This window comes from Leguminivora glycinivorella, chromosome Z, assembly GCF_023078275.1.
Source record: "Leguminivora glycinivorella isolate SPB_JAAS2020 chromosome Z, LegGlyc_1.1, whole genome shotgun sequence".
Taxonomy (NCBI): Eukaryota; Metazoa; Arthropoda; class Insecta; order Lepidoptera; family Tortricidae; genus Leguminivora; species Leguminivora glycinivorella.
The window spans coordinates 43,133,957-43,151,371 of NC_062998.1; the positions used below are offsets into that span (position 1 = coordinate 43,133,957).

General features: G+C 36.4%; 1 protein-coding gene across 2 annotated transcripts in view; it reads right to left on the minus strand.

The window, feature by feature from the left end:
* LOC125241495 (chitinase-like protein EN03) overlaps positions 1-17,415 on the minus strand; it is a 46,907-nt gene that overhangs the window by 19,702 nt on the left and 9,790 nt on the right. Inside the window, exons 2-5 of one of the 2 annotated variants that reach the window (XM_048150012.1) lie at positions 10,245-10,516; positions 7,551-7,683; positions 3,677-3,847; positions 1,603-1,771 (exon numbers count right to left, since the gene is read on the minus strand). In XM_048150012.1, the coding sequence (XP_048005969.1) occupies positions 1,603-1,771; positions 3,677-3,847; positions 7,551-7,683; positions 10,245-10,516 (745 nt within the window). The remainder of the gene's footprint in view (positions 1-1,602; positions 1,772-3,676; positions 3,848-7,550; positions 7,684-10,244; positions 10,517-17,415) is intronic. The other variant, XM_048150013.1, reaches the window with a different exon arrangement.

Consider the following 17,415-nt stretch of genomic DNA (forward strand, 5'->3'; position numbering starts at 1 on the left):
ATTGTGTTAAATTTTTTTGTAATTTTATCAAGGATACACGTTGGTTTCTTTTGCTAAAAGTTGCCTTTTTTATGAGAAATGTTATGAATTTTATGGCTTTTTCCGATAGAGACTAAAATTAACTTTCAAATAAGGCCATGTGGCCTTATTTGAAAAAGTATGACTATGTAGTCATACTTTTACTTATATAATATTAAGGGTATGACTATGTATCAGTAGGCCACATAGTCATACTTTTACTTATATAATATTAAGGGTATGACTATGTATCAGTATGACTATGTGGCCTTATTTGAAAGTTAATTTTAGTCTCTATCGGAAAATGCCATGAAATTCATAACATTTCTCATAAAAAAGGGAATTTTCAGCAAAAGAAACCAATGTGTATCCTTGATAAAATTACAAAAAAATTAAACACAATAAAATCAACAAATAAAAGAAAAAATAACTTAAAACTAAACTTAAACCCTAGTTTTTTTCTCCCCTGACCCTCTGTATAGCTTTTAGGCCAGAGAACAACCCATATGTCACCTTTACCTCCCTTTTAAACTCGTCTAGGGTATCAAACCTAGGAAACCAGTCAAATTGCATACCCACTTTTTCCTTTGTAACCACCACAGACTGGCGATTATTGATTTTATGAAAATGATTGACATTGTTTCTTAAAGTACTTTAATTGTACTTTCAAATGATACCAATATTGATAGGTTACGATGAATAAGATTAGAGGTATATCTGCTTGAAACGAATTTTGCGCGAGGTGTAATTTGGTAGACGCCGAATGTATGGGAACGCGTGTCAAGCGGTACTCCCCGCCTACAGGTATGTGGTTGTAGTTTGCTTATTTATTATCCGATCGTAGAAATTTAAAAAGCAACAGATAGCTTAATAATGTAGTTAAATGATTTATATAACATATTTTTTAGCTAAGTGGCCGTTTTCATTGCCTTTTTGAGTCACAAAAATCAAAAAAGAGAGTAAAAAAAAAGTATTTTTTGCATTATTATTAATTAAAAAATAACTAACAAAACTATACTCTTCACATATAATAAATCTTAATCAGCATGTTATACACTTTCAATCGACACCTCATTTTTCAAAATTGGATAAGGGGTTCTAGACAAATTGGCAAAAAATTGAACCCCACAGTCTGAGAAAGTGACAAGTCATTATTTCGTACTCAGTAAAGTCTACCGATCACAACGATACCACTTGTCAGCAGTATACTCTCCAGTCACATCAACTTCAAAACTAGACGACTTTTTTCAATTCCGCCGCCTTACTAACATACCTATCAGCTTATATTTTTTTAAGAACTGTCAAAACGAATTCCCACGATTTGCTATATGGAATTAAATAAGTCATAGGTAACTTTATATCTTTATTTCCATGTTTTCCTTGTAATACTTTATTTCGTACATGGTATAAAAAATTAAGTACAGGTAAGTTCCTTCCCCAAATGCTGCCTGCTTACAAATACGTTGTAGGGAGCCAGGGACGTATATAAGAGGGAGGGGTTTTAAGACTGCAGGCTGATGGCTTACATTGTCCACCAAAGGTCTATGATTGACCAAGGAACTTTTAACTTCAGAAGCCGCTTACCAGTAAGAAACAGCAGCGTCAACGTTTAACAGGGGGTTGCGGTTTTGCGGGGCGTAGATGGGAGCGCCATAGTCGGCCTCCTTGGGGTTGCGTTCAGGGGTTTCGTAGTCGAACGCCTGCACATTTACGATGTCTACCAGGTTGATGATAGCGGGCACGTCGAAGTACACTGGAATAAAATATAATGTTATTGTGCGACCCAATGACTTTTTCGGAACTTATGTGCGAAATATCATTTAATATTTGCCAGTCGCTTTTCGGTGAAGGAAAACTCGTGAGGAAACCGGACTAAACCCAATAAGGCCTAGTTAAGTAAGTTACTCTTCGGGTTGGAAGGTCAGATGGCAGTCACTTTCATAAAACTAGTGCCTACGACAAATCTTGGGATTAGTTGTCAAAGTGGACCCCAGGATCCCATGAGCCAAGGAGGATGATGATGACACTATTTATATGTGAAATAAAGGGATTGAAGCGGTTACTGAAAGTCGTTACTTATATTATACCGGCGTATATGTCACGAACGTAACTACTTACGTACGGAAGCACGTCCGTACACTCTAAAAAAATCAAGCATCTTGATTCCATACGAGCCTGATAAGATCTTAGACAAATCGAATAAGGTAATTTTGATTGCTCTTACTTTTGCAACGTAACTGAATCGATTAAGATCTTGTTCAATAATTCCATGAAAAATAATTATGTTAACTAAATTACCTTAGTAAGTTCAACTAAGGATTGAATCAACCTATGTTACATAGTTATGCCTAACAAGTTCATAATTGATTCAAGGTGTACAATGGTTAGGAATAACAAAACACATAAGTTATTAGTTCAATCATACATTCCCTTGTTGTTTTTAGTAATCAGCTTTATTTGAATTATATAAGATCGTAATTGTAGTAATTAACTTAACGTCAACTAAGAGAAAACTGCTCTTAGTTGGTCTTCATTTTTTAGAGTGTAATCACAACCTGGTCTCGATTATGCCCGAAGCCTCGTAGTTGGACAGTGCTAATAGCGCCCCTACAGCGGCTTGATTGACGTTCGCTGAATTCAATCCATTTGAAGTGGTCACTGATTAATTACGCCCAATAATTTTCGGACACGACTGAGATGCAGTTGAGAGTGGTAATTTCGGCAAAATAGTACCTATAGTTGAATTGGAGAAATTTTATGTACCTGTAATGTTTTTTGTATTGCACTAGTATTTTACAACAAGTTGCATGTGTAGGAATATAGGAATACTTAATCATTATTCATTATAATTATACTTAATAATTACCAACCCACTTTACGTGAAAAATAATGCAGTATATTGTTTTCAGTAAACGTTCAAAATTAACATTTTCCCCTTTTTACAGTTTAACAAAATTTAATACTGTAAACACATTTTTGAAGTTCACTGTGTCAACGGAGAAAAAATTGGAAAAGAGCACTTGAGAAATATTATTGTGAGAGACTTTTTACACGGTGTGAGGACTCGCATACGTATTTCATTATTCATCACATTGAGATATTTGATCAGTGAGCTAAATTGTATGTAGCCTCAAAAGTCCGCAAAAATCGTATGTGATTTCGCGCGTCATGTAAATGGGCCCTTAGTTTCCATTCTTGGCAAAGCCTCGGAGTTTTCGAACTTGTGTGGCATTCCACGCCTAAATTCTTTAACCTTATTCTTCATCCGCAATAAGGAGGTATTTTTGTTGGAATTTCAGATGAAAACGTCCTTAAGTATGGCATGGCATTGCAAACATAAGCCTTCTTTGATGGTAAGTTTCATTTTACGAGTACATATCTAGAAGGCCATGCATGACTAGGTATGTCTATGTCATCGACTGGCCTAGGTTGTTTTCTACAACTCCGAATATAGAGATATATTTAGGTATATTTAACTACCCAATAGCAAATTTTTATGAGATAAGAAGGAAACAAGCAGACAGGTGTGGCCGTTAGAACGTGACATGTATGCATAGCGACAAACAATAGACAGCCATCCATCTAAGCCCTGCTGTAAACGTTTGTAGTTGAATATAAAAGTCATTTCACATCATGCCATTGAAAAGGGTAGACTTACCAGAGGAGTTGACATTGGGCAAGACGGTGACCGCAAGCTGCATGTTGGGCTTGACGGACAGGGCCTGCTTCAGCTCGCGGACGAGCGCGGTGAAGCCCTCGCGGTGCTCGGGCTCCTTGTCATCGACGGGCGTCGTGCCGAAAGTCTTTTTGATACCGTGCCAGACGGAGCCTGCGGGAAAGTATCATATTAATAGCTGAGCACGACCGTAGGGAAACATGTTAGTTGTAACAGAGGAGAGCTGTGACAACGGTGATTTTTGGGAACTTATTAACTATTAGCAAGGTCGCAACATAGCTCGTTTTTTACTTTAAGTTTTAAGCTAGCAAACGAGCGCTATTGCGAACTTGCTGATAGTTAATAAGTTCCCAAAAATCGACTTTGTTACAACTCACCTACGTCTCCCCTACAACATCAAAGTATGTCATTGTTAATTTTGGACTACATTGGCGGCACACTTGAATAAACAAGGTGCCAAAATAAAAATAAACTAAGCCACAATTTCGTATTTTTCAGTAATATTTTTAACCGCCGCCTCAAATCTCTCAAGGAAGGTGGTTTTCAATTCGTCTGTGTTTTTATTTATTTATTTATTATTTTCAATGTTTGTTCCACGATATCTCCGTCGTTACTGGACCGATTTGGAAATTTTTTTTTTGATTGAATGTATATACATACAGATTGGTCTCATTTTTCTCAGAACCCAGTTCTGATGATGGAATCCTGGAGAAATCGAGGGAACTCCTCAAATCTGAAAGGCACACATGTGGTGATTTTTGTTTTTTTTAAGGAACAGCATGCATTTACGTACAGAACAGTGACATTTGGTTCAGTGGAACTGCTGATGATGGTCAGAATGGAACTCCTCAAATCTGAACGGCACACTTATAGTGACTTTGGTATTTTTATAAGAACACCATGCACTTACGTCCAGAACAGTGACAGTTGGTGCAGTGGAACTGCTGATGATGGTCAGAACCGAACTCCTCAAATCTGAACGGCACTCTTATAGTGACTTTGGTATTTTTATAAGAACAGCATGTACTTACGTCCAGAACAGTGACATTTGGTGCAGTAGAACTGGCTGATGATGGTCAGAACCGAACTCCTCAAATCTGAACGGTACACTTATAGTGACCTTGGTATTTTTATGAGAACAGCATGGACTTACGTCCAGAACAGTGACATTTGGTGCAGTGGAACTGCTGATGATGGTCAGAACCGAACTCCTCAAATCTGAACGGCACACTTATAGTGACTTTGGTATTTTTATTAGAACAGAATGCACTTACGTCCAGAACAGCGACATTTGGTGCAGTGGAACTGGCTGATGATGGTCAGAACCGAACTCCTCAAATCTGAACGGCACACTTATACTGACTTTGGTATTTTTATAAGAACAGCATGCACTTACCTCCAGAACAGTGACATTTGGTGCAGTGGAACTGCTGATGAAGATCAAAACGGAACTCCTCAAATCTGAACGGCACACTTTTAGTGACTTTGGTATTTTTATAAGAATAGCATGCATTTATTTGCAGTGCCATTTATTTAGTTATGTTAAGAATATTGAGTTTTCAAGTTAAATTTTGTCAAGCTTCGATGTCTTATAATCGGAAATCGGATTCATGAGGAATTGCGGAAACTTCTCAAACCTTAAAGGTATACGTATATTAATTTGTGTTGCCATCAAATAATTAAAGCATTTTAAATCAGTTTAAAAAAATACCTACACATTTCTACATAATCCAACATTCGCAAGTAGCTTTCACCAGAACCCCAAAGGCGGCGGTTTTTTTTTTTAATCGTTTTGCGTATATTAGGTATTTATATGACTCCGAGGTACCTAGGTACATTTTTCGAAATTATATCGTCTTTTATTAAGGATGATATATGTATAGTCTAGCCACCTACTGAGCTACTTGACGAGCTATACAAATAAGTTCTTAAGCCTTAAATGCATGATGATGTACTATGCATCACATATTTGATGGCCTGTGGCTCAATATGTAGATATCGAAAATCACATTTATAGCTTAATTACTATTCAGTATTTATTATTATTTAGTAAATAATTAAATAAAGTAAATAATATTATTATTTACTATTTATTATTTAAGGAGAAAGATAAAATGGCGGAAAAGTGTGAAAAAAACAGGATGATGGCGATTTTTAGTATGTGATTTAGGCAAATTTTTTCGGAGTTAGTAATTAGTTTATGTTTAAACATTTTATCATTGAGGTTACACAAATAGTGTACCTTTATAATAGTAGTCAAACTTTACAAATAAAACTTACCAATAATTATATATATTTATATAAATTAGTTTTGGCATATTTAACTTCTAACACTGATTTAGTATTAAAATCAGTATTCAATATTTTTTTTATTGTTTTTCCCAGAGTCAGAAAACCATTGTCTATCACATATAATAATATCTCGTTAAAAGAAAAATTCATGCATTTAAGGGTTAACCTTATTTTTCCTCTGACACTAATAAAGTGACTTGTACCTAATCCTCTTAAGGTAAGATTACCGAGTTAGTTGTTTGATTCGTATGCAACAAAGCAATCAGAGGGCCTACCGCCAACCACCTTCTACATTTTGCCTCCCTGTCACACTTATGTACGAATTTACAAGTACAACAGAGAGACAAGACATCTAAGATGGCTCGCGGTAGGCCCACTGAATTTTCACACAGAAACATGATGATTATCACTGGTTCTATTAGTGGCGACGATAGCACTACTCCGATAATACCTTTTATTAATAAATTATATTCCGTCTCGGCTACAAATAAAAATGTTATTGGATACTCGGATATTCTCGGAAGGTCAGCCGCCACGAAAGGCACTAAATATTTATGTGATCAAAATCGGTTAGAAACTGTTTACAAATCTAAATCATAATTGACATTATCAAAACAAACGGTAAGTAAATAAATTGGCAACTTGGGAATTTCGTACCTTATTACATTAGGAAATAGGACATATTTAATTACTAGTAATATATTTGTAAAAATACTAAAAACGAAATAAAATGGAATGCATAAAATATTACCTGCCTAAAAAAATTCTTTATTTTCTACACAATTTTATGTCGCTCTTATATATAGAGGGAGAAGAGGGCAAAGGGGGTTGCAAAGGTTCTTTCGTTCCGAAAATAGAGGATGCTGGTTCGTTTCCAACCGTAGGCAAAATATTTGCAAACATAAGATGAATAAGTTAAAAGCAATCCCTCTTAAAAGTTTATTAACCCCTGTGTATGATAAACTAAGGAAACGAGTACGGACAGCCGTGTACCGTTAATATTTGCATTGGTAAACTAATTAGCAAAGCAAATTTGCTGATCTAAGAGGCAATACTATTTTTTTCTGTTCGAAATTAAGACTACTGAGAGCTACATACCTAAATACTAAATGTAGCTGAACGTGAACGCCATTAACCCCTCGAATGCCTACACGAGTCCCATATCCGCCACAGACAATTTGGACTTTATTTTAAGTTAATTATAAGATTAGATATATTGTTGTTGTATGTAATTTGTATTTTTGTCATGAAATAAAATACTTTATTTAAAAATTCAAACGTTATTACTTCACATGGTTGGTACATATTCGTAGTGTACCGTAACAGGCATATTAAGAACAGAGGAGCCATCCACAAATGCCTTTTACAGTCGAATCTATAACTAACTTGATTTCTCACTTCAAGTACTTATTAAAGTAGCCAGCAACATGCTGAGATCAGATCAGATCATTCCGTGGCTCTTCATTCCTTCTTTGTTCCTATTATTACGTGTAATTTGTCTTGTCTGTTTAAAACTAAACATTTTGTATTCCATTCTATTAGAGACTTTAGAGAGTGAACTTACCCCAGGTGGAACGGATCTTCTTGGGCTTGATTCTAGGGAACTGCCAGGCCAGGTCGATGCCGTCGAAACCGTGCTGTTCAGCTAGCAACACTCCGGAGTTCACAAATGCGGTACGCGCTTGCGGGGACTCCAACTGCAAGCACACGTACATCGTTAGCATTAACCCTATACAGAGTGGGGCCTGTAACAAAGGCGAAGAATTGAACTCTAGGCTATTCTCCTTATACTGATCAACATTTGTTCGGCGACTTTTAAAAATAACTTGTATTTTGATTTTTATCACCCTTGAAAGTTTTTTTTTTAAGAGGTAATGTATTGCGAATTCTGTTAAGTCTAAAGTGTGACAGACAACGTCAATGAAAACAATGATGGCGTACATTGAAGCTAATATTTATTTTGTATGAAAAATTAAAAATTTAAAGACTTCATAATTTTTAAAAATTACTGAACAAATGTTGATCAGTATAAGGAGAATAGCCTACAGTTCAATTCTTCGCCTTTGTGACAGGCCCCACTTGTATAGGGCTCTTTACTACCGTAACTTAAGACAGAGCTTCATTTTGAATTTTTTTTTCTTGTAAGTAATAACATAGTTTTCAGGACTAGAGGATGGCTAATCAACTCAAACTCAAAATTACTATTCGAATATTAACTGCCAACGATGTAATATTTGTAAAGGTAGGGAATAACAAATACATAGTAGGTATTTGAAATTTCATGTAGTTGGATTGGACTTGACAAATTCCATGTAGTTGACTAAAATTCTACCTTAAATAGGTACCTACAGTTAGAAAATAACAAATACATAGGTAGTAGGTATTTGAGATTTCATGTACCTACATAGATTGGACTTGACAAAATTCCATGTAGTTGACTAAAATTCTACCCTAAATAGATACCTATTTAAGTATTTACTCTTGTTTCGCTTTTTTTTTTTTACTGTTTTATTCCAAATTACATTTGCTGAGTCAGACACCTCAAGCCCCCCTACAGACTGTTCAATTGTTAAACAAGTTTAGGCAGCAGCTCAAATAGCGGATGTCAGATCTAAATTGCTCGTCTCAAGCGACTACAATTATTAGTGGCATGAGATTGCTGTAGAGACTTTTTCTGTCATTCGTTTTTGTAGTGGTGATTTAGTATTATTTGTACCTATTACTTCTACGGGATATCCCTACCTACGTATCAGCTCTTATTTTCAACATCTTTCTTCCTATAAATAAATTGTGGCTGAGGGTAATGCCTCCAAATATAAATTTATATTTGGATGCCTGTGTGCCCGTGAATAGTTAAATTGGTTCTTATGTTAATATGTATGTAACTTACTATGCAAAGTTCTACACAAACTTGTTATTGACACCAAACTAACTTAATATTAAGTAGACATAATTCCTCGTTTACTCCCTTGTGGATGGAAACAACAAACATTGTACTCTATTCAGTAATAATCGCGCCAAATGGTCTGACGACATGACACGCTCGACATCCTATAGAATTGCCGGTTCGTGACCGGAATGCCAAAAACATTTTCCGGGACAGTTTAGCTGAATAAGATACTTATGGCATCTGGGGCATAATGCTGCTGATTTGAGAAATGACAAACAAACCAACGCTTTCTTTTGGTTCGAAACCAGAGCCAATCTGAAATTCAAATGACCCTCGGGACTTAAATCGTATTTGAATTACTTATTAGTTTAAAACGTTTTCGTCTGACAAGTTTAAAACAATTACCTACAGATATTATTAAATTAATAGAGTTACTTAAGTGTTTAGATAGAATTTAGTTTTATTCGTTAGGTTAATTTTCATACACACATTTCGTACCTATTTGATAATTAACTTGAATAAATTAATTGAGTATTATTAAATTAATAGTTAGAGATAAAAAGTTAGAGATTAAATTAAAAGTTGCCAAAAGATTCACGCAACGTAAAACTTACATAGCGAACTTATCGTCGCTTTATTTCCTTCTTCCGAATTTCAAGATGAAAGATATTTTTTTAATAGCATTCACTCTAAATTTAGGCCACATGCAGAAACAACGATAATTATTGTATACAAAAATGAATGTAGGTAATATATATTTCCAAGTTACGGTTAGATTCTCTTCTTTTTGTCCCTACCCACTGTTAGTTTTGACCAGATGATCGGTTTTATAGATATACCTACTCGTAAATTAAAAATGTATTAGGTATGATCAAGATACGGCATCGTAAACGAAGCCTGAGCCGTGTCAGCTCTCCTGGAGCGTTAAGAAAGATTAAAACTCGGAGGCTAAATTTAAATTCTCACAAGCGCCTAAATAAGGAAGCGTATGACGCCTCTTGCATATTTATGTCATCTTCTATTACCTACGTGAATTTGGATTTACCGCCTCCCAACCGAATTTTCAAATGGGTGCATATGTAATGTGTTCCTTTTAATAGTATTGAAAATCTTCTTTGATGTTTTCCTAATACGATTTTGATGTACCTCACCCCCTCTCCCATAATTTTATCGAACCTCGTGAGAATAAAAGATTCATTGTGATTGATGAATTCGAGTATTGTATTGGCAGCTAATATCATAAGCTTTTATCCTTAGGATTTTCCTTACAAAAACCATTTACGGATATGAAAATAAACAGACATAGAATAACTTAATATTTTGAGATCATTGATGGACCAACATTACATGAAGTTAGTAATGACTTACCAAAGTGTTGTACTTGGTGGCCTCTTCGGTGTCAGCGTCGCCTCCGACGGACAGCAGCACCTTCAGGGCCGGGAACTTGCTCTTGAAGTTGGTAATCGCTCTGTAGTTGGCGTGCGAGCGGTCCACATCCAGGTTCTCATTCAGGGGCACCATCTTGTAGGTGTCAGGTTGGATTCCGGCATATCCGTAGACCAGGTGGGTGCAGAACGACAGTGCAGGGTCCAGATCCAGGGGCAGCATGCGGGCTTGAGCTGGATAAATACATCCCTCAACTAATTTACAATGTAGTAGTGGTCTGGCCTTTTGTTCATTGAACGTCACAGAGGCAACAAATGGTTACAAAGCGTAGGTGTCGACTACTCTTTGTTATCGCTCGACTAAACGTGTGGTTTCTTAAGGCAAACGTTTATTGTGCCATCTCACTGCTTAACCTGTATGCTAAACTTTGGTGGTCTTCGACAATGTTTACTTTGTTGAACTTCAACAAAAATAAGTTGCATTTGTGACGACCAAATGAACGAAAGACCTGTGATAAATAATAGCCTTGCAATTCTCGACGTTTTTTCCTTGTATTAGGTATATAGGCATAAACATTGGCTAAGGTCTTATTTATATCAGAACAATCACACTTATTCGATCAAACTCACAACGACTGTCGATGGGTTGCAAGGATATGTTATTGTAATTACAAATAAATAATACTGGAACGGTTTGTTAGGAATTAATTCAGGACACGTAGAACAGTCAATGCTGACTAACTTCACGGTCGACTTTAACCCTTAAATGCATCTTTGATAGCCCGCGGCTCAATATGTAATTAGCTATCCAAAATTACATTTATTACTTAATTATTATTCACTGTTTATTAGAATTTAATAAATAATTTATAAAACTTAATAGTATTATGATTTATTATTTATTTTTTAAGGATTAAGATGAAATGGCGGAAAAGTGTGAAAAAACAGGATTAAGGCGACTTTTTCAGAGTTAGTACCTATTTATTTTAAGTTTAAACATTTTACCATAGGGGTTTCACAAATAGTGTACCTTTCTAATAGTAGTAAAATTTTACATTTAAAATTTACCAATAATTATATATTTGTATAAATATGAATTAGCCTATTTAACTTCTAACACTGATTTAGTATTAAAATTGATGTTAAATATTTTTTTTATTATTTTTCCCAGAGTCAGAAAACCATTGTCTGTCACATATATTAATTTCCCGTTAAAAGAAAAAAATCATGCATTTAAGGGTTAATGTGTGTGTATAAAAAAACTATGAAATGTGTATAATCATATTTGTAGCATATCTTCACCAAACGCCGGGATGCCAGTAGAAGTTCATAATCGTCATAATTGCCAGAGATTTCTACGCGCGGAAACCAGCGAAAACAGGTTATAATGTACATAGGTACCGGTGGGTATCTTCCTATTAGCTGCCCGGCTTAAAACTTTTTATTTAGGTGTCCGTGCCTTCGCTTGAACCACTAATGAGATTAACACCTTCATAACTCGGCCCTAATCGAGTGAATTCCTCGACTAGTAGCGCCATCTGGCGCGCCAGTCAAGTACTAGTGTCGCCCTGTTACCAGCGCTCGGCTGCTTTTTCCTCAGTACGCTTTTGTAACTCGGCCGAGCAACACGTTTACAAAAGCAAGTCTTAAAAAGTTCGAAAAATTTAAAACATCGAAAAGATTATGATTACTTCTAACTTCGTGATATTCCGCTCGGTGCCTTTGGCCCAGCGACGAGACGCAGTGACCTCCTGTAGGCACCGTCATAAATACGCGGATACATATGACTCACTCACGTGAGACTGACAAGGCGTCGTCCCGTGAGACGACAGACGTCGTCGCGTGAGACGACAGACGTCGTCCCATGAGACGACAGACGTCGTCCTGTGAGACGACAGACGTCGTCCCGTGAGACGAAAGATGTCGTCCCGTAAGACGATAGACGTTGTCCTGTGAGACGACAGACGTCATCCTGTGAGACGACAGATGTCGTCCCGTGAGACAACAGACGTCGTCCCGTGAGACGAAAGACGTCGTCCCGTGAGACGACAGGCGTCGTCCCGTGAGACGACATGACGTCGTCCAGTGAGATGACATAGCGTAGTCCCGTGAGACGACAGATGTCGTCCTGTTAGACGACATGGCGTCGTGCGGTGACATGACAGGCGTCGTCCAATGAGACGACATTGCATTGTCCCACAAGACGACAGGGTTGTTCCTGTGTGGTGGCATGGAGACGATGAAGAAAATTGACAGCGATGGGACGCAGTGTAATCCTATGCACCGTCATAAAGAATATAAGGGACAAATGCCACGCTCACGTAAGACGAGACAGAGCGACGTCCCGTGAGACGACATAGGTTCGTCCCTTGAAAAGTCATAGCTTCGCCTCGTGAGGTGACAGGACACAAGAGATGTTTTGAAACGACAGATGAGGTCCCATTAGACAACCTGGCCTATGAAAAGATAGGGCCCACGATCCGGTAGGGTATCGCCTCGTGATATGACAAAGGAGATCATTCATTGTGCAGACATGATTCGTCATTAGAGACAACATGAGTAAAGTTGTGCTGTGCGAAAAAGTACACTGTCATATAAATTGACAAGCGTCGCCCCGTAAAAGATTAAACTTTGCAGCGACTTGAAATTTGGATTTCGTTGCCCTATGCGATGATTTACGACATCCTGTGAGAACCCATTGGGTTATTACATGCTATGCACTAATTCACCTTTCGTGTCATGAGACGAGCGTTATGATCGCGAGGCAAAATGTTGTATTTGTACTCGAATCTCAATGAGATTATGTCGCTTTAACATCTACTTTGCGGTAATTAGCACAACTCTTAACTAAACATACTTTGTATAAGGTATTTCTAAACATATGTTCTTCGTAGAAGGTCTTTCGAATCAGAACCACAGCGTACGTGTTAACCTGAGACATACACAATTACACAGTTTAGTCATCGTCTTATTAGACAATAATCATCACGTGATGGGTTCTCATAAGTGGGGTCGTTTTATACAGGTAAAGTGAACGACATCGGCGTCGTCTCAATTGCCTAATTAGCTAATACATAATCAGCGTGGTCACCTGACCAACAGATGAATGATTGTGAGGAATGTCCAAATTTATCTCACTCGTGAATATCTGAACGGCCATAATGATGACGAATGTGTGATCCAATTACTGTAAAGCAACGCCGTTATTGCCAACCTAATTTGTCATGTCAACTTTTAGAATGCTCGTCATGATAGAGGTTTATTAGCAGGTTTGACGTTGTGAAAATCCACTTCCACATCTAAAAACGTGTGGGTGGAGCTTCGGTAGCAATTAACTAGCACTTTGTTGTCAGATACTAAGCGAATTAAGAAATATACATAATAGTGATGCTAAACAGAATGAAAAACCACTTGATATTACAAAGCCCTTCTTGCCCAATCAGAAAGGAGAGGGGGCGGCGAAGAGATACCAATGGGAAAAAGAAAATCCATTAATTTATGCCACTGTTTTACGCTATTCCTAGAGTGCAGATTCTTTTAAATGAATGATTAGAGCTCTAGTCTCATCAACTCACGGGCGTCAATAATTGACGCATGGTCTTGGGTCTTGATACGGACTTTAGAAATGCAGAAGAACCACTCAGGTACTTAGCAAATGTTGACTATTAGCTACAAAATAACTTACCGCAAAGGAAAATTCTTGTACTAGGCTCATTACTCTGTGAAACCTGGATATTCGTCTGTATTTCAGCAAACTTATAGCTGTCCGGCTGAAACATCCAGTCGGACTAATGGCGGATAATGTTCCAGTATATGTTGTTCAGTATACCGAACTGACAAACGTATTACTTCTGTAACAATCGACCCAGTAGAGACTTCTGAACCAATTCATTTAGAAATAAAAAGCTACAGCTCGGAAAGTTTTCTAAGTACGATATATACATATATGTACTACAAATTGACCTCAAACTGCCGTTAATCGACCAACGGTTAGAATACTCAATCATGCATTATTACTAACGTTATCTAGACCAAGGTTACAGACAATCCTTGAAGAGGTTAATTACAAAGACAACAAACTCGTACCGGAAATCTGACTCCCAAATATATACGATATTTTGTGGATAGTTTGGCAAAATGACTTAAAGGATATGTTATTTAGTACAATAGCATTTTAGTATGCCTTATTGCATTGTTACTCAGGATGGACTCTCGTCGTAAAAGGATTTGTCGGTTGCCCAGTTCGATGGCGTAATGTTACGAATCCTATGTTTCTATAAATAACTAACGAATTAGATTAAAGAGACGACCGAACAATATTCTCAAACTACTTACAGCGAAGAACTATGGCTTACATCTCTTGACCGAAGTAAATGAAGTTGGTCCTAAACTTAAACAACTACACAAAACAAAGCAAGAAACCGTGTAGGTAAATTGTATTCAAAGTGCTTATTTGTTGTATGAGTATGATATATCGAAAACACTTTAAGCTCATTAAAACCAATAGGGCAATACATTTTCCGAGAGCAGCCGATTTTCACAATTTGCTAAGGCACTCTTATGGATAAAATGTTGAAAGGTAGTCACTGAATGTGGACGCCTGTTTCTGAAATAATAAATTAAACGGAAATTGAAGGATGAATCTCTTTCGATTTTAGAACACAGTTTCCTCTTACAAATAAAGAGGCGCTCGCATCCTAAAATTATCGCCCGCTACTGCAGTATTACTAACAGAAAGTTCCCGTTTATTTCATTTGACAAATATTTTCTGAATAGGTTTCTGGGGCCTAGAGAGATTAACAGAAGTTGTATATTTACAATTAACTTTTGGAACTCCATTAGCGCGTTGTAGGATCGATACACATTTCCGCAGTTGCTTACTAAACGCCATTTATTAGAATTTTGCGGCGCGACTATTTGTCAGTAACAGAGTAGACGCCACAACTTATTCAAAAACGGTTCGTAAGGTCAGAGGACGAGTCCCAGTCCCAATTGAATTTAGTGTAAGGAACTAGAAATATGATATTTATAACATTACTGTGCTTATGACTTAATTTAGAAGACTTCGGACTCCTAATATACCTGACATACAAGAATTTGTTAGGACACTCATAAAAGGTAGCGCAGATTCTAGGCAAAATGGGTTTCTAGTGGTAACAAAAAACTTAAAATTATTGCCGTTTAAATAGATATTGATGAACTATATTTATCAGAAGTAAGAAAGCGCTTAAGGTACGCAGTACTTATAGCTACGATATTTTGACCTATTGGTCTCGGATGACAGGCAAGTGTAAATACCATTGTCATCGTCCGTGGCGCTATATGCTACAGCCGTGCGCACATACGACTTTTAAGAAAAATTCTAATTATATGCCATATGATAAATAAATAATTGTCATCTCGATATAATTGTAGAATCAGGTATTACCCTACATAACAGTTGCATCTTGTTTGTGGGAAGTCCCGCTGCATATGGATTTTGGGAAATAAGCAAGAATACAGTAAATATTAACCCGTATGTTTATGTGTATACATCAGTTTATAAAGAACGTGAGACATTTATATTATTCGCACAAAAGAGCAATATAGAATATATTGCTTTGCAATTTGGTGATAAATTACGAAAGTTCTGAAAAGAAAACTATGTATTTACTATCTTAAGCTGATGACTGAATTTTCATTATAAATGGGTAATCGTACATCATTAACCCTTATTTGAAGAGTTATCTGTCGTCTTACATTCTTATTAGAATATCGAAATGGACTAAAGAGCTATAAGTCGTAATGTTTTAGAATTACTAGCTCACGAATCGTACAATTTTGCCTTTATAAATTCGGCTAGTCAGCACATAAGTCATAAAAATGATAAGCCTAAAAATATATGCATCACATATTCATAATTATTCAAACACAAATTAAATATCGAAAAAAGCATACTAGCTAGACATAGTAAAAGACTAAATAAAGTTGACACGTACAGTGTAGAGAGGATTCCCGCATTAACATTCATGTATATTCATGGAAGTATCAAAGTCAATTTAATTAGAAATAATTGCCTTAGTAATATTTTAAGGGTTTTAATGCGAAAGAGAAGAAAGTAAACTCCGAGTCAACGACACAACTGATTTATTTAGGGCGTACCCTCGAAATATTAATTATATAACTACCCCACATTTTATACATATACAACACCTCCCCCTGTTACAAAAAAAAAATATATATTATGTATATTTTTATTTATGATAACCACAGTGGCAGTAGTCTCACATAAAAGTGTTACAATACCTATGTTAAAGATTATTCAAAGTTATGTTATTTAACAACGTTATAAACCTATAATAATATGACACTAATCTTTACAGCTAAATAACAATGTAAAGTTATAGTATGTACTGTATGTAGGTAGTTTATTGTTACCTGTTTACATTTTTTTTTTTTTCCAGAGAAATTTAACAGTCGGCGCTCTAAATAGTCTAAATTAACTGTAGGTACTAAAGTAGAATATAATATTAGGTATTACTTATCTATTAAGTAGCATAAATTAAACTATACGTTATAACAATTCACAACTGTCCTTAAAACTCTAAACTCTGGTGTTAGATAATAACGCGCTTTGTGTTTTATGACATTAGGTCTCAACTTAAGTAATCGAAAAAAAAAAATATTAGTGGGAACTATGGTAACTTATATATAACTTGTTATCAACACTTAGCTCACTTAGTTACCTAATTTTGCTAAAGAAATGCCCGTTACCCATATAAGTAGTTATCACTATATAGACGCCTACAAAAGAAATATTATGTATTAGGTATATTTAAAAAAAGTAAAGAAATTCGGTGTCTAACCCCTCACGATTTTTATTTGCCTACCGATTCTGAAATATATTTATACTTTATATTTGCCTTTGGCTGCATTTACGCAACTACGCATAGGTCGTTTTTTTACGGTGTTACCTTCAGACATAGATGGATTAGTGGATATCGGCTCGACCGTGGGGTTAATCATTTCTCCTGTCTGGCGCTTCTCTGACGCGCTTACCGGATGCTCCTCTAGCGGGTCCTGGTACTCATCAGATTCCACGCTGACCTCAGCGTCCGTAGGACTGGACTTATCTTTTGAAGTCGATGATAACGTGATGTCCTCGTCTGACTTTG